Here is an 18311-nt window from a genome sequence, read left to right on the forward strand (position 1 = left end):
GGAATCTTGCTGACAAATCAGAAACTGAACTCAAATTCAAACTTAATTTATACTTTAGATTCTAAAATATGAATCTAAACATGCTCCTTAGGACTGGAGCATGGCTTTGGCGTGGCTTCCAGCCTCTTAGGATGCATGTATCATTTAAAAGCATACCTCCAAAGTGACTCGAAACAGCTTTATTTTGGCCTGTTCTATATGGGCCCATAGTAACAATTAAAGGCCAAATGCTCATATTAACTCTCAGTGTAAGACTGCTGATGAGAACTAAATCTTGGAATTTACTGAACCACAGCAGCTACAAGGTTAGAACATGTTTAATCTCATTTAGCTAGTTATGTGTTTAAACTTTTGGAAACAAACCTTAAAAAGGCTAGAACCACTCTATCAAGGCAGCTGATAAGTAAGTGCTTTCTTTACTAAGAATAAAAAAGACAGTGTTTCATTTTACCTGGAATGATGCCATAATCTCAGAGAATTTCAGATGACAAACTTGCATGTGGCTGGCAAACAGTTGTTACACAGTGGCTTCTTTAATTTGCAGGGTACCTTCTTGTTTTTTTTATTTTGAGTTGGTTTCAATGTAATTTCTTTTCCTTTCCCAAATTTTCATATGTAAAACAATTTCTTGTCAATTTTCTTTATAGTCTCTCGCAGCAGATCAGCTATTAAAGCTTATGAGCACAGTGGATCCAAAGTAAGTATGAATTTTCATTTTTGCACCGTAACAAAGGTGGTTATGACTGTACTGTATTCTTTTGCCAGTAGCCAAGTGAAATAAGGGTTCTGTGAGACTGCTCACAGACAGTCTTTGGAAATGTTGCCACGCAGATCTATTGTTTTGTTTTTACCAGCAAAAATAGTGTAGTGAAAACTTGATATTGCACTGCAGTGTATCACCTTGATCTTGTCCCGCCTCTCCACTTGTAGCAAAAGGAATGCTAACAAGCACTGATCAGCAGTCTCTACTTCCTTCACAGTCACAAAGATTGATTCTGCATCACATTTATGTGGTTTGTGTTTGCCATGAAAGGTACCACACAAAAGGCAGTATTTTATTTGTGCAGTGTGCCCTGTGACTCCAGGGATGAAGTGCAGCTTGGGGGGTATGGTCCTGTTGGGTAAATAAAATGAAATTATGTTTAAAAAGTGAGGTAATATTGCAGTGATGGCACTGGAAATTTATTGGAGCTTGCATATGAGTCCTCAGTGCATTATTGAAACAACTTAAGACTTCTGAATATGGACAGTGAGGAAGCTGCTACAGTCACCTGCAGCAGTTGTGGTATGTTTGTTTTCTTGCCTATAGGTGTGAGTAACTTCACTTGCACCATGTGCAAGATGGTAGCCCTGCTGGAAGAGAAGGTCCAGCAGCTGGAGGCCTGGATGTGTACACTTCAGCATATTAGTGAGCAAGAGGTTTTCCTGAATAGAACAGAATGGACAGCCCTGGATGGGGAACACACAGAGGAAGTTTCTGGGGAGGAGGTCACTTCACATACACAGGAGGTAGACATTTGGAGGAATGTGTCATACAAGTAGAAAAACCAGGGATTGCTCTGTGAGCTTGCAGCTACAGAATCGAGTTGAAACTCTCTCCCTTATCAGGGATGGTGAGGAAGATCAGCAGGGCCAGTTGTTAGGGAAGGTGCAGGAGACCTTGGGAGCACCACAACAGGGAATAGCTGCTGGTAGAAATAGATAAGCACTGCACAGAACTGGAGAGAACCAAGGCATGTAGTGGTGGTGGGGGACCCCTTGCTGAGGGGTACATAATCAGTGTTTGTGGTCCTGACAAGATGTCTCAGGAAGTGTGTTGCCTTCTTGAGGCAAAAATCTGTGATATGACAGTGAGGCTGCCAGTAGTCTCAAAAGACTGATCAAGAGGACTTTAAACTGAATTATATGGGGGAAGGAATAACGCAAATATGCAAGGACCAAACAGTGGGAGGGAAAAACATTACACAGGCAGCTAGGGAAGTAGGGCCCATGGTCTTAGATGTCTCTACACTAATGCACAGAACATGGGAAATAAGATGAACTTGAACTCCTAGCACAACAAGGCAAATACGGTATAATAAGCATCACTGAAATCTAGTGGGATGAGGCTTATGATTGGAATGTGGGGTATAATAGACAAGTATAACATTTTAAAGAGAAATAGGCCAAACAGGAAAGGAGGAGGAATAGCATTATATGTCAGGGATATTTACATCAGTGAAGAGATCCAAGATCAGTCCTGAAAGCCAGGTGGAGAACATCTGGATAAAAATTAATAATAATAATAATTTATTTGTATGCCGCCCAATCACTGGGAATCCGGGCCGCTTACAACAGAGGGGTTAATACAAAGTAAAGCAATAACAGTAAACATGAAATAAAAAACAAATGTAACATAGCAGCATATTTAACAATAACATAACAATTAACAATAGCAGTAAATAACAAAAACAAAAATACATTAGCAAATCAACAGCAGCAGATTACATAGCAAAATACATAGCAATTAACAAAGCAAAGCAAGTGAAAAGAAAAACTAACAATAAGCATTCCTTGCAATTAAATAATTAAAATGAACTCTAGGGAGGGGGGCGAGTTCCTTCAGCATCCTCCAGCTGGCCCTCGTTGGAATTTGGGCAGGAGATGGGAGGAGGGCGCTGGTTCCCCCTTCCCTCTCATAGCTGGAGGAGAGGTCTTCCTGAGGCAAGCCCTGAGACTTATAAGTCCTAGCCTCGGCTGCCATGGCATCCTCCAGCTGACCCTTTTTGGAGTTTGGGCAGGAGGTGGGAGGAGAGTGCTGGGTCCCCCTTCCCTCTCATGGCTGGAGGAGAGGTCTAGGGGAGGGAAACAACAGGGATGTTATTGTGGGCATCTACTACAGACCCCAAGTCGGATGGAGGAATTGGATGATGCCTTTCTAGAAGATGACCACACATTCAGAAAGGAGATATGTAGTAGTGATGGGTGACTTCAACTATGCTGATATTTGTTGGAAGTCAAACTCAGCCAAAACTTTAAGGTCTAGCAGATTCCTCACTTGCCTGGAAGACAGTTTCAGTATCCATAAGGTGAAAGAGGCAACAAGGGGATCAGCCATTTTAGATCTGATCCTAACCAACAGGGATGGCCTGGTTAATGGGGTGCAAGTGGTGGGATCCTTAGGTGGGAATGATCATGTTCTCCTGGAGTTTGTTATACAATAGAAAGGTGAAGCCAGACATTGTCAGACAGATTTTAGGAAAGCTGATTTCAGTAAATTTAGGGAAATACTGGGGGTCATGCCGTGGTCTGAAAAACTAAGAGAAAGGGAGCTAGCATGGAGACAAGAAGTTTAAGAAGTGATATGATGACCCTGATTAAGTATTTGTAGGAGTGTCATATTGAGGATGGAACACACTTGTTTTCTGCTGCTCCAGAGACTAGGACACGGTGCAGTGGATGCAAGCAACAAGAAAAGAGATTCCACTTCAACATTAGGAAGAACTTCCTGACAGTAAGAGCTGTTTGACAGTAGAACACACTCCCCCAGAGAGTGGTAGAGTCTGCTTCTTTGGAGGTTTTTAAACAGAGGCTGGATGGCCATCCTGTCAGGGGTGCTTTGATTGTGAGTGCCTGCATGGCAGGGAGTTGCACTGGATGGCCCTTGTGGTTTCTTCCAGCTCTGTGATTCTATGATTCTAACTCTTTGGAAAACTCTTAGAAAGAATGTAAGATGGGAGGAAGAAGCATAGATTTTCAGTTGGTACTAGGACAGCACATTTCTCATTTTGAATCAAATCCCCTAGAGTGGCTATGGTCACTGAGTGTGCATTGAACACATTTTTATTTAAGCAGACTTTTAATGTGTCAAATTGTTATAATTTACAACCAGGATTAGAAACTTTTCTCTACAGCTCTGGACCTACTTTTTCCTGTAATGGAGGTCCCTGCAAGTTTCAGCTAGTCTCAACAAAGATTCAGCATCCCTGCTCCTTGGCTGTATCTACACTGCACAAATAATGAAGTTTGACATCACTTTAACTGTCATGGCTCAAAACTATGGGATTCTAGAAATTGTAGTTTCGTGAGACATTTAGAGAGCTTTGGTGCCACAACAAAATACAGAGTAACAGGCTGGGAGCAGCCACTGAGAATGGTGCTGTCCAGTGTCCTCACTAGACAGGTCTGCAATGATGGCAGGCCCAAGGGAACACTGAGGATTTTAAGACATGGGCTGGTTCATAAGGGGAGAAACGTTTTTATATTCTGGACTTAAGCTGTATAGGGCTTTATCAGTCATAACCAGCACTTTGAATTGTGCCTAGAAACAAATCGGTAGCAAGTACAGCTCTTTCAGCAAGTTACATGTTCCCTGTAACTGATGCCAGACAGAATTTTGAACCCACTGAAGTTTCCAAAGGTAGTCCCATGTAGAGTAGGATACATTTGCCTTCTCTGGAAATGGGTGCAGCTGGCACACTAGTCTTAACTGTACAAATGCCTTCCTAGCCACCCTTGAAACTTGTGTGTCAAGGCACAGGGTTGAGTCCAAGAATACATTCAAGCCACAAGCCTGAGAATTAAGGGGCAGTGTATTCCTTTCAGTACAGTTTGAATCCTTGTCTTCTTTCTGATCTGCTCTTTGATCAGGAACACATCTGTCTTGTTTGGATTAAGCTTCAATTTATTAATTCTCATCTAGTCTATTACTGACAGCAGACACTGGTTCAATATCAAAACAGCTTCTTTGGCATCTGATGGAGATGAGAGAGAGGTATGTCACCAAACTCCAGATGACCTGTCCAAGGGGATTCCTACACACATTAAAGAGCATCCAGACAAAATGGCTCAGAGGGATCCCATAAGCCAATAACCATGGTGTCTTAACAGGCATCCCTTAGCACAATCTTCTGAGTTTGTCCCCAAGAAGGATCAGAACCATTGTAAAATAGAGCTTCCAAGTCCCATCCCAGAGCAGCACTGTGGAAGGATATAGTTGTTGATGGTACTGATGATATGGTTGGTGGCACTGAAAGCGGCTGAGAGGTCTGACACAGGAAGCACATGATCACTATGCAGTTCCAGCACAGGTGTTCCACCAAGGCAGCCAAACCTGTCTTGATCCCATAGTCATACTCTCTTTGGGTAAAGTGAGACTGGCACAGTGGGCAGTCTCCTTTATGCAGCACTGGTACTGTGTCTTGAAACTAATGAGGTGAGGAGGTTCTTTGTTGTAGTCCAAGTACACCCTGCCTCCACTTCCTGAAATCCACAATAGTTTCCTTGGGCTTTTGATAGCATGTAAATATCTGTCGGAGGTGTGTTTGATAGAGATGATGTAGTGAAATAAGCCATACTATTTCTTTTTTCTTTCAAGTAACTGCAATGATGTCTGTTCAAGAGACCCTCTTCATTAACTGATATTATTATTATTATTATTATTATTATTATTATTCCAATAAAATTTTCCAAGTACTATACAGTATAGAGAAGGGAAAAATCCCTGACCACATGGATACAGCGTTATACGTATACATGAAAGGGAAGGAATGGAAAGGAGAGTAAAGGCAGGGCGGGAGGAGTAAAGCTAAGAGATATAAACCACAATTTCAAAAGTTAAAATGTTGCTTTCAGTCTGCCATGTATAATTTTGAAGCAGGCATTTCACAGAGTGATGATGTTCTTGCTTGGGATAGTGCAATAACCAGCTGTTAACTATTTTTTTCCCAGGCTGAACCATGTAACTGCAGGCCTCGTTTCACCAAGTCTGAAAACAGATACCTCCAGTAAAGAAATAGAAGAAGCCATGAAACGAGTACGAGAAGCACAGTCTTTGATCTCTGCTGCTATAGAACCAGGTAAATCAGATCTAAAGTACTCCTTAAATCATCGTGCTTTACAAAAATCAGTTGTATCAGACAGCGTGCTTCTCACTACCAGGTAAGAATAGCTCAATCAAAATGTGTACAGCAGCTGTGTAAAAGGGGGAAACAATAACGTTAAGGATAATTTTTGGGTGGGGGGGACAGCTAATATAATGTCTCCAGTTCCCTATGAGTAGAGTATTGTGTAATATTTACAGACAATTTGGTGGCAATCTTTGCAGATCCCTCCTTCATTTGTGCTTCTTAAAAGCTGTTTCAGAGTGTTTGCAGACTGTTTGAAACAACATGGGACGTGGCAGAGGGGATGTTTGAGAAAACAATTTATATGTATATGAAGCCCCAATTTAACAAGGTCCCCCCCCCCCCCATATATGAATATTTACACTCTTAACATGCACAGGTATTTCAGCTTCCATCTTAGGAAACTGTTTCATCTATCTGTTATTTATTGGATGGCTTGTCTTAGACTGGGGCTAGGCCAAGGTGGTAGAAATAGATAAGCACTGCACAGAACTGGAGAGAACCAAGGAGATTTCTATGTTGCCATCATTATTAGTCATGAAAAATTGTAGATAAGAATATTTTTAAGATATTCCCTTTATAGGTAAAGACAGGGAATTGTGCAAAAATATAAATGTGACAAATAGATATTAGGTTTTAAAAGAATGAAATAGCATTATAAGTAGTACTCCAGTTGTAATTTAACATATTTTATTGTGCAGAGTATCACCATTTTTTAGGAAGTGAATGAATAACATGACTATGTAGTGATGCAATTGGACTAACGTATACAGTTCTGTTTTCTGCACCTTAAAAATAATATTGTAGATCTGGAAAAGGTGAAGAAATGAGCATCTTGAATCATTGGATTTGAGCTACATTGCTATGAGGAACGATTGCACAGTTTGGGGCTTTTTTATTTAGAAAAAAAAAGAAAGGGCTGTGATAGCAGTATATAGAAGTGCATGGTGTGGAAAGGTGGATGGAGAGACTTTTTTTCATGATAGTAAAGTCATACAACAAATGTTAATAGTAGGAAATTCAAGAGTGATAACATCCACCTGGTGCTATCACAGTATGTGCTGTTCCACATTTCAATTCCTACTAGGTCTGGTGTCTGTATACTATCTCCAGGATCAAAGATAGTATGCCTCAAAGAATTTCAACAAAATTACCAACTTTTTGCCATTGGGGAATTTTTTTGTGTCAACCAGTATAAGGTATTAGGACAAACATTAATGGGCACTGCCATTTTTAAGCAAACCAACAAAATAGAGGTTATGTACCCTGGCTGTCAATATAATGGTTCCTTGGGAGGGAAAATTAGCATTTCTCCCTTCATGAGACCAAGGTGAGTCTGGAAACAAACCAGGTTACAATGTCATTTTAATTTGCTTTTCTTCCTCCTTGTGTTCTCTGGGTTTTGGCTGTGGCTATTTGAGTTGAACATGCTGTTCTGCCCATGCAAAAACATTCTTTTGGGTATGGTGTACTATTTGTATATTCTGCAATACATTGGAATTGTGACAGGGGTTAGAAAAAAATGCAGGATTCTCACTGCAGTTTTTTTTTATTCCACTACATGAGATTAACAAAAAATAGGCATTCTCCACCTCCACCACCACTAAAGCCCTGCTTTTAGATAAGAAACCCATCCTGTTTTAGTTTTACACTAACAAAGCTTAGAAGGGTAGATCTTGGCTAACCTTTTTATAACCAACAAAACATTCTTAATCGTTTAATTTTAGATAAAAAGGATGATAAGAGACGGCATTCAAGATCCAGATCACGTTCAAGGAGGAGGAGAACACCATCATCTTCTAGACACAGGTAAAACTTTATACTCTGGGATCACTGACATTCTCAGGATGACACAGAGGAACAATTCACAACAGTTGAGTTTATTCCCTTGTGGCAACATTCTTTTTCGTTACTACTATTAAGACTGCCTCCCCCCTTCTTCTTCTTCAGTTTATTTTTTCCTGCCACACCAACCTGACATGGGTTAGCCCTTTTCTGGTAAATTAGAACAGTTAAGAAACAAAGGTGGAGAGAAGACAGAAGGAAGAGAAGAAGGTAAAACATATTGAAGGAAAGATAAAAGTAATGGGAACAAAGAGCAAGGAACACCCAGTGTCGTTGAGACCAGAAGTGAATGGAGAAAAGGAAAAGCAGAAAACTAGAGCCACCCAGATGATCACTGCAGAGCAGAAGAAATTAAAAAAAATAGGTACAATATAAAAATGGAAAAGAGATTAGACAGAAGCGTGGCTTGAACCTTGAGGAGTCAGCAAGTGCTTTGTTTAAGGGGAAAAGAGGAAAAAGACAGAGGATGGCTTAAAATTGGATTATGTTTGCTTGAGTAGACCAGAGAAAAATGCTGTGCTAGCATTGGAATCTCTCAGGATTGGTTCCAACCACCTTTTGAATACTCGGAGATCAAAACAAGGGGAACAGCCAGATTAGGACATAGCTCTGCAGTAAGGGTAAGCATGGCTTTGGCAGCACCATCTGCTGGGGCTGATTACAGCAAGGTGAAAGGGGGAAATAACCTAGTAAATTTAAGCTTTGCAACAGATGCAGCAGCATCTATTGAGGCTTGCTGCAACAAGGTGGAAATTGAGAAATTTTTAACAGCAAGGCACTATGTATTCGCCAGTGAAGCACATGACACCAAAGTTTATGTCCTGTTTGCAAATAGTGTTTTCAACAATGCCTCATGTGAGTGGGAGACAAGTAGATATAGATCAGAGACAGCCATCCACAAACAGTAATGAGGATACTGCCTGTTTATAATGTGGGGAAATACAGGGAGCAAGAAAGTAAATCAACAGATCATCAGTGGTGTTCCCAATCAAAAAAGGAAGAGCAAAGGAATTTAAACAAAAAAATTGTCCAAATCAAATTTAGGTGAAATTAAATCAAAATGAAATGAATGTATTTAATTTAATTAATTATAAATGTAATGAATTTCAACAAGTGGATAATTGTAAAGAGGGAACACGGTTTGACGATAGTTGGAAACTACTTAAAGGCATACACAGAGAGAGAGAGATTATCATTGTGATTATTTCATGGAGAGATGGGCCAGAAATCTAGGAATAATTTAGCATTTGTACCCTAGGACTGCAATTTGGTTAAGAGACTTTAGACAGGGTACTAGTGGAAAATAATAATAAGAAGCAGGTTATGACAACATTACAAAATAAAAGCTTGGATAGGAGATATTACAGAGGAGGATTTCCTAGTTACAGTTCCTTTCATGAGGGAAGAGGAATGGATAGGCAGATAGATTATAGGGAATGTAGACAGCCATGGTAGAGACCAAGGACAACTTACAGAAAGCAAAGTTTCCCATTCAGATAGAATCAGGGGAAAGGAGGTGGGTCTTCCTCAAAATAAGGTAGAACACAATACAGGTAAGGACTCCACCTGTGTGTGGGGGGTGGGTGGGGGGGAATTACTGCTTTTCAGACATTTCTGGTTGGAAAGGGATCTAGGTGTCTTCGCAGACCACAAATGGAACAAGAGTCAGCAGTGTGATGCAGCAGCTCAAAAAGGCCAGTACAATTCTAGGCTGCATCAATAGAAGTACAGTGTCTAGATCTAGATCAAAAGGAGTAATCATGCCACTCTATTCTGCTTTGGTCAGGCCTCACCTGAAATACTGTGTCCAGTTCTGGGCACCACAGTTCAAAAAGGATATTGACAAGCTAAAGCATGTTCAGAGGAGGACAACTAAAATGGTGAAGGGTCTGGAAACCATGCTTTATGAGGAGAGACTTAGGGACCTGGGTATGTTTAGCCTGGAGAAGAGATGGTTATGATAGCCGTGTTTAAGTATTTGAAGGGGTGTCATATTGAGGATGGAGCAAGCATGTTTTCTGCAGCTCCAGAGAATAGGACCTGGAACAATGGATGCAAGCTAGAGGAAAAGAGATTCCACCTAAACATTAGAAGAAACTTCCTGATAGTAAGAGCTGTTTGACAGTGGAACCCTGTCTTGGAGAGTGGTTGAGTTGCCTTCTTTGGAGGCCTTTAAACAGAGTCTGGATGGCCATCTGCTTTCATTGTGAGTTCGTGCATTGCAGGAGGTTGGACTCAGTGGCCCTTGTGGTGTCTTCCAACTCTATGATTCTATAATAGATCAATGGATAAACCAATTGGTAACAACTGGCTACAAAATCTCATTCAACAGAAAATCAGAAAGCAGTTATTTTTCTTGTGGTAAGAGATATTGTCAAAGAGGGGATAGTGTTAGCAGAGATTCTACATCTGTTAGACATAAGGGCCATAGAGGACTCTTCTTTACTGTACCCAGAAGCAATGGGACTTATAGATTGTATGTACAGCGCTGTGTAAATTTACAGCGCTTTATAAATAAAAGTTAATAATAATAATAATAATAATAATAATAATAATAATAGTCTGGTATTGAGTCTCAGACATCTCAGTGTCTATGTGAGATACATGGGGTTGAAAATGGAGATGCTTCAAACAATAAAAGACAACTCGAGGAAAGAGGATCTGATGGTTTCCATAGATATGAAGGAAGCTTATCTTCATGTTTCTATGACAATGACAGACTGGAGAGTACTAATACCCCTTCTGATCTAAAATTGACAGTACATACACTGGTATGAGCCCTGGTGGTGTAGTGGTTAAATGCCTGTACTGCAGCCACTCACTCACAAACTGCAAGGTTGCAAGTTCAGTATCAGCCAAGGGCTCAAGCTCGACTCAGGCTTGTATCCTCCCAAGGTCGCTAAAATGAGTACCCAACTTGTTGGAAGCAATTAGCTTACACTCTGTAAACCGCTTAGGGAGTGCTTAAGTGCACTGATAAGCAATATGGAAATGTAATTGCTATTGCTATTGCTATACTTAGGAGCACCACAGCGTTCTGATAAATTTCAAGAAAAGATAATTGATTCCAACAAATACATTGCCATTTAGGAGCACACTTTGGAACACCACAGATATGACGCCATCTCATAATATTTGCTCAGATTTATCTTCATAATCCACAAGAACAAGAATATCGGATTTCTTTTTTTAAAAATCCTTTATGTGCCAAGATTGCTATGATAATGAACTATTGTCATAGGAAAAATTGTCCTTCATGTGTTTATTTTTCTGGTACATCTGTCAGTTATTTATTTGGCTCTAGTCCATATTTTTCCTCCTTGCTAAACTTTATTGCTTTGGTAGTTCATGATCTGTTGTGGTCAGATTCATAGATAGAGTGGTGCCTTGATATCTGTTGAGGTTTGGTTCCAGCATCCCCCATGGATACCAAAATCCATGGATGCACGTCTCATTATATACAATGGGGTAGTAAAATGGTGTCCCTATGAGTATTTTCAAGCCATGGATGCAGGATCTGTGGATATGGAGGGCCGACTACATTATTTTGATAGTGAATGTTTTTGTTCAACAGAAGATCAAGAAGCCGATCAAGAAGACGATCTCACTCAAAGTCAAGAAGCAGGAGGCGGTCTAAAAGTCCTCGACGGAGGAGGTCTCATTCCAGAGAGCGCACTAGAAGGTCTAGGAGCACATCCAAATCCAGGTACACTCAGCAGACTGTGAAGTCCTAAAACATATTTCGGACTGGAGCATTTTGCCTATCCTAGCTGAAAGGATGTCAGAACTTAGATCCATTGGAGTTGAAATGGGGGTGAATGCAGTTTACACCAATTTCCTTCCACTCTGTAGTCCCTACATTACCATCCCACTAACTTTCTGGAGCAGATGGAATAGTGGGAGAGATGGGGCTATAAAAATGCTTCCTTTTCAAGAATTTTATAACAGTTTATTATTTTGGAATAAAGTAAATAGAGCTTAATTACTTGTACTTAGCAATCTTGGGATATTTTTAGAGATAAAAAGAAAGAAGAAAAAGAGAAGAAGCGGTCTAAAACTCCACCAAAGAGTTACAGCACAGCCAGACGATCCAGAAGCACAAGCAGGTATCTTAGCTTCTGTTACTTTGTATTTCCCTTTTGAAACATAGTTTTAAAACCATTGTGGGAAGTCTTTCAACTGTTTGAATGAGAATTGTGTCTTACAGAAAAGCTCTTTTGTGAGTGATACTGCTTCAGGTTATAAAAACATGTTAAACAAAATAACTGCACTTATTTATTTGTTTGACTCACGTTCTATCTAACAGACATATGCCGTTAAGGTGGCTTACAGTCCTGAAAATCCATGATAATAATACACCTACCAAAACAGTAACATAGTTGATTAAAATACTAAGATATTCAACAGCCATTAAGAAGGGTGATAAAAGCAGCAAGTTAAATGTAAATGTCAAAAGAGAAAAGTCCAGCCTGGTAGATAAATGTATATAATGAGGATGCCCTGCAAGTCAAACCTACTTAGGACTTTGAAAATCAATACTAACACTTTGAATTGGGCTTAGAAACTGACAGTTAAGTGAGTACTGTTTGAAATAACCAGTTCCAGTGTGCAGCCATGGACTTAGCTGGACCATGCTCAGATATAATACGAGGGTGTGCTGAAAAGTTCTTGGCCCAACCAAGAAAGGAGGGGCCTAAAACCATGAAACTTATGTGCTATTCCATATATTCACCCCAAAGACACAGTTGACACACCATTTCTTTTTTCTTTTTCTTTTTTTTTAAACCTTTCCAAAAACATTCTGATGCCTGGTCATAAAATACTGCTCTGCTTCTCCTATCACCTCTGAATCATTAAAAAAAATTTCCTTCCTTCCAAACATTTTTTAAGGTTTTCAAAACTAGAAATAATGAGATTCAGTAAAATATGGTGAGTAGGGTGGATGGGGTATGCCCTCAGACCCCAAGGTCTTCAAATCATCCATCATCTTGCCAGCCCTGTGAGCAGGTATATTGTCCTGCAAAAGGAGAATATCTTTCCAGAGCTTCCCTCACTGTTTTTCCTCAATGCCTCCTTTAATCGGCACAGCAAGTTAAGAGTTTTATTCTGCATTAACTGTTTGGCTCTTCTGAAATAGTCATCAAAATATTTTCCTTATCCCAAAAAACTGGCCATGATCTTTCCTGCTGACCTTTTAAGTTTTGAATTTCTTCAGCCATGGAGAGCCTAAGTGTTGCCACTGCAAGGACTGTTTGGTCTTTGGATCATAGGGCCAAAACAGGCGGCCCAAAAACACCAGATTGGGGCCGCCACATAGCCGCACACCACACCCCAACCCAACATTTTCCTGGCACAAAAAGAAATGGCAAAGAGCTGCTCCATTTTGCTCCTGGAAAAAGGTGCCTTTGCTGCCATGGCGGCGGTTTTTCAGTGCTCTGGTGGCATGCGGCATCTAAACATCATATTGCTGGAGCACCCAAAAATTGTGGGCAGTGGGCAGCCTCATGGTGTTTTGCCAGCATCTTGGGGACATGTGTCACTGCATTTTGCCAGTCTGTTTATCCCCATAGTGATATAACCATGTTTCACCAACCGTGACAAGTCATTCCAAAAAATTATCACTAGATCACTCAGAATGTTACAAAATCAACTTGAAGGTATCCAGTCAATTTTTTTTCTGGTCACCATTTAAACATTTCAGCACCTACTTGGCTGATAGAATTTGCAGTGTGTTCCTAGAATATCTCTAATGTCTCAGTCATTGTTTTAGCTGAGATTTGCTGATCTGCCATAATCATGTCATGAACATGCTCAACGTTTTTAGGAGTTGCTTCATCTTCAGTCTCAAAATCTCCATGCTATCAGTGATCTGGAAAATTCAGAAATTAGAGCAAGAATTGGCAGTTTACCATACAAAATAACAGTTTTTCAAGCTACAGTGACAAAATTACACTCAGATTTTAGGGAGTGGGTTAGCCTGAGAACATTTCAGCACCTCCTCGTACATTACTACAGTGTAGATGAAAAGGTACCAGTTCACCGCCAGCCTCCAGATAGCCACTCCTAGCAATTTCATATATAAAAGCAATGAGAACAAACTATAACTCTGAGAATGCCAAAGTAAGGTCCCCATGAGGCAGAACTATAGTTTTGCAGCACCACCACTTCGATAGACCATCAGGATAAGAATGTTACCACTGTAAAAGGGTGTCAGGGTCCTAGTTGAAACAACCTTCTGGGCTGGAAACTATAGTCGATTGTATTGAACAAAAGTGAGAATTCCTGGAAGAACTGCAGCTTGTTTCTCTTGATTCTCCCAACAAAGCTCATTCAACAGGGCCAACCCCTTGATTGAAATGGCTCTAAGTACAGCCGACCCTCCTTATCCATAGATTTTTTATCCACAGGTTCAAGCATCCACAACTTGAAAATATTCCAAAAAAATATAAATTCCAAAAAGCAAACCTTGATTTTTTCATTTTATATAAGGGACACCATTTTGCTCTGCCATTATATTTAATGGGACTTGAGCATCCACAGATTTTGTTATCCACGGGGGATTCTGGAACCAAACCCCAGTGGATAACAAGGTCTCACTGTAATATCATCTAGAAATGCCTGAAGCTGACCAGCAAGTTGACCCAATGGGAGAACATCCACAAAAAACCTCTTCTGATCCAACCCCAGCTTCTTCAGGAGAAGATGAACCAATGTCTTTTAAAGAGATTGTTAAGGTGGTCAGTCCTCAGGAAAATGTTGATTACTTTCTGAATCTAAGTCCCCAGGCCACATCTATTGGCTGCAGTCTGTCAGGATGCACAAATAATCAAGAGCACAAGGACAGATAAATCCAACATCCTGTTCACATTCTGTTGCCTCAGCAAATGGAACTCATTCAGTAGATGTTAGGTTGATGCACAGCACACCTCCACCATCTGGTTCAGTGGTATGTTTTGATTTGGAGGGTCTTTGACTTTTTATTTCTGATTACTACAGAGAAAGGCGTCGCAGAAGAAGCAGGAGTGGCTCCAGGTCTCCTAAAAAGCCCAGATCTCCTAAGAGAAAGATGTCTAGATCTCCTTCACCTAAAAGGTTTGTACATGTAATAAACCCACAGAGATCAGAAAGGTGTAGGAAGAACTTAGCAATCTCCCTCTCTGTGATTGTTCTTTTAGGTAGTTCCTTGCAGTAGACACCTTTTTGTTAATAAGTGTACTTAAGGTTTGTTGTTGTGTGCCTTCCAGTTGTTTCCAACTTATGGTGACCCTAAGGCAAAGCTATCATGAGATTTTATTGGCAGGTTTCTTCAGAGGGATTTGCCATTGCCCTCCTCTGAGACTGAGAGAGTGTGACTTGCCCAAGGTCACCCAGTGGGTTTATACAGATGAGCCAGGATTTGAACCCTGGTCTCCAGAGTCACAGTCCATTGCTCAAATTACTGAACCATGTTATCGTGGCATTATTCAAGCAAATAATGGATGGGACTGAAACATGTTAGAAGAATTACAGCTTTTTATTATGTTACATGTTCTTTATTGCAAGTTTTGGTCGAAAGTGATTATATAAGCAATTTTGTGGTCAAATGGTTGCCTTACATCAGTTTCTTTGATGTCCCTGTTGTACTGCTTTATAGTTAAACAAAAATATCTGTTCAGTCCAGTATTTGGGGAAACTATTAGCTTAGGGTGAAATGGCTGTTAAATTCTCAACAACAACAACAACAATTTAGTGCTTGTGTCTCATGCAGTTGGTGTTTGTGCATATGTTACATAGATTTTAACAGGCAGGAGCATGGATAGTATGTGGATGGTTTTAACAAAACCATCTTTTATATACTTAAATATTTTTAGTAATGTTATTCTTTGCTTAAATTTTAGTAAGCTAAGAAGAGACATTACCAGAATTAGTCTTGTAAAAATATCTTTGCATTTCTCACAACTCAATCCATTTCATCTAAATAAGCCTTGGTGCAGTTTTCCCTATAACCATACTTGGTGTTTGAATTTGACTGCCAACTTTCAAAAGATGATTTGATGTGTATGATGCAAGGAGTAGAATGCAAACATTTGATTATTATTTCGATTAAATATTTTCTCAATATTTTGAAATATCTTTTCATTTCAGACACAAAAAAGAGAAGAAAAAAGATAAAGACAAAGAGAGGAGTAGGGACGAACGAGAAAGGTCAACAAGCAAGAAGAAAAAGAGTAAAGACAAAGAGAAGGATCGGGAGAGAAAGTCAGAGAGTGACAAGGATGTCAAAGTATGTTTAAAATTTTGTTTTTTCCTCTGTGCCTGTCTGTTACCCTGCTAAATTCTGTTTCCCAAATACTTTGAAACACGTCTTACATATTTTGCTATGTGTTTTATCTCGGCAAAGCAGGTCACAAGAGATTATGATGAAGAAGAACAAGGCTATGATAGTGAAAAAGAAAAGAAGGAAGAAAAGGCAGCAGATGCCAATTCCCCAAAGCTTAAAGATTCACCTGCTGAAAAAGGGAGTGGTGATACAAGGGAATCCAAAGTCAATGGGGATGATCATCATGAAGAGGATATGGATATGAGCGACTAAATAATTGCCTTTGCAATGAAAACAGTTGACAACATGCATCAGTGTCATTCCTGTGTGATTTCTTTATGCTGTACTTGTTTAACCTTTTATGCTAGATGTATACAACTGTAACTATAATTGGTTGTAAAGCTCCTAATATTAAATACTTACATCAGAATTTTAGAGAAAGTAATATCTGGGTTTCCATTCTCGGTATTGGCCAAATTGAATTGAGTAGCCCAGCAGTTCTTACTCGCTTGGTGCTGCTTTTTCCATTTTGAGCAAAAAGCTGCATGCATCTTTGGCAGGCATGGACTGTTTGTGTTGTATGATCTTTTTAGTAAACCAGCTCACCTACAATAGTGTTTATAGAGTTTTATTCATTTACGATAATAGAGCAAAATAGGGAATGCACTGGCTGCATGTTAACTGTGGCAAGAACATCCTCATCTCCTACAACAAAGTGGATCTACTAAGGGTCTTAAATATAGACAAACTAACATTAGCTTCATCTGGAGACAAATGTTCTGATAGAGATAGATAATCCTTTTGGCCTTGTGGCTGAATCTTTTCATTGTGGATTTGTTTGGCTCTGACAAGGTTGAAATGCACTAGCCTTTTTTGATGCCCAATGTAAGGAAAACTTTTGAGTCTAAATCTTTCTCAGGTGGTGTGCTTGATTTTATTTTTATTTTTTGGCAACTTGGATTTCTTGATGCTTATGAAAATCCTCTGTATTTTGCAAGATGAGCAAAAGTTAACCTTGTATCTTTTTGGTAGAATTTGCCTTTATTTCATTTTCTCTGTGAGTATAAAAACCCTGCAAAAAAGGTAGTGCATTTTAAAAATTAAACTTCATGATGATTTTAAAACAAGTCTACTTGATAATGTAATTGATCTCAAGTTGTATAAACTAATAAATTTGTGTTCCAGTCACTGAAGTAGTAACCTTTTGCACACAGTGATTTTATGTTATGCAAAGTAGTTGGGCAACCTGTTCTTTTAGTTCTGAAAGTTTTTGAAGCATATACTTTTGTGCAGGTAAAAACAAGAGTAGGCTACAGTCTGTGCCATGTTGATGTACAGTTTCTGAAATTGTTTTACAAGACTTTGATAATAAAACCCTTAAATATACATTTTCATTTGTACTAAAGTATACCTGTACCTATTTATGCTCTTGACTTGTACAAAGTTTGTTGATTCCCCCCCCCCCCCCCACTAATATTTTCATTTAGGATCACAGTCTTAAGAAACAGCAGAAATCTAGTAATTGATATTTAACTGCTTCTTCTAGTTATTTTTCTTTTTATTTTGGTAATGAGTGAACAAACACATAGTTAATTGTAGATCCCCTTAAAAGGTAACAGGCTTTATAAATCAGATGATGGTCTTTATGAATCCTATTGTTTGTCTCAATTTAAGTAGACCCATTAAATCAGGGAAACTTACTTACCTGTTTCACTATTCAGTATGTCTACTCTAATTGAACTAACCAATATGATTCAGGACAAAATACCCAATGTATCTAATGGTGTTATCACTGGAACATTTATAGAAGAGTGGGAGAAGGCTATAGTAATAACCAAAAATATCAGTCTTTATTTAAACAAAATGTTCTCAAAATTGATTTCAGTAACCAGTGAAAATTGGTTATGCAGTTATTTCTACAATTTAGTACATTTTTAGCTTGTTTGAATTTGGGAAAGTTAACTGCAGTAGTATATAAATATTTTCCACAGGTGTTCTTCCAGTGACAGTATGCTATTTGAAACAACTTTTTAGAATTTATTGATATGTAACTTCTTAAATGGTGAGGTATTTTATCAATATAGTGAAGTATATAAATAATGTCTCCTAGCTTTTCTTTCCAACAAAAGGAATGTAAAGTTATTGAAAGTGTTTTTTTAACCCCTTAAGGTTCAGGATTGGAGTCTTGTAATAGATGGAACTCAGCCATTTATTTAATGGCACAGTGCCAGGTAGGACTCTGGCCTGGAAGCCCAAACAAGAAATTAAACTTTATATTATTC

The 18311-nt window shown here is 39.2% G+C and overlaps 1 protein-coding gene across 2 annotated transcripts in view; it reads left to right on the forward strand.

Moving 5' to 3' along the window:
* Positions 1-17229, forward strand: part of SRSF11 (serine and arginine rich splicing factor 11) — a 30810-nt gene extending 13581 nt beyond the window's left edge. The window contains exons 5-12 of one of the 2 annotated variants that reach the window (XM_089515433.1): positions 648-697; positions 5710-5837; positions 7613-7694; positions 11305-11436; positions 11747-11836; positions 14727-14822; positions 15855-15993; positions 16111-17229. In XM_089515433.1, coding sequence (XP_089371559.1) covers positions 648-697; positions 5710-5837; positions 7613-7694; positions 11305-11436; positions 11747-11836; positions 14727-14822; positions 15855-15993; positions 16111-16302 — 909 coding nt within the window. In that variant the 3' untranslated portion in view covers positions 16303-17229. The remainder of the gene's footprint in view (positions 1-647; positions 698-5709; positions 5838-7612; positions 7695-11304; positions 11437-11746; positions 11837-14726; positions 14823-15854; positions 15994-16110) is intronic. The other variant, XM_089515434.1, reaches the window with a different exon arrangement.
* Positions 17230-18311: the final 1082 nt, after the last annotated feature.

Source organism: Sceloporus occidentalis, unplaced genomic scaffold (assembly GCF_023333645.1).
Source record: "Sceloporus occidentalis isolate IW3139 unplaced genomic scaffold, rSceOcc1.0.p SCAF_3, whole genome shotgun sequence".
In the NCBI taxonomy this organism is placed as follows: domain Eukaryota; kingdom Metazoa; phylum Chordata; class Lepidosauria; order Squamata; family Phrynosomatidae; genus Sceloporus; species Sceloporus occidentalis.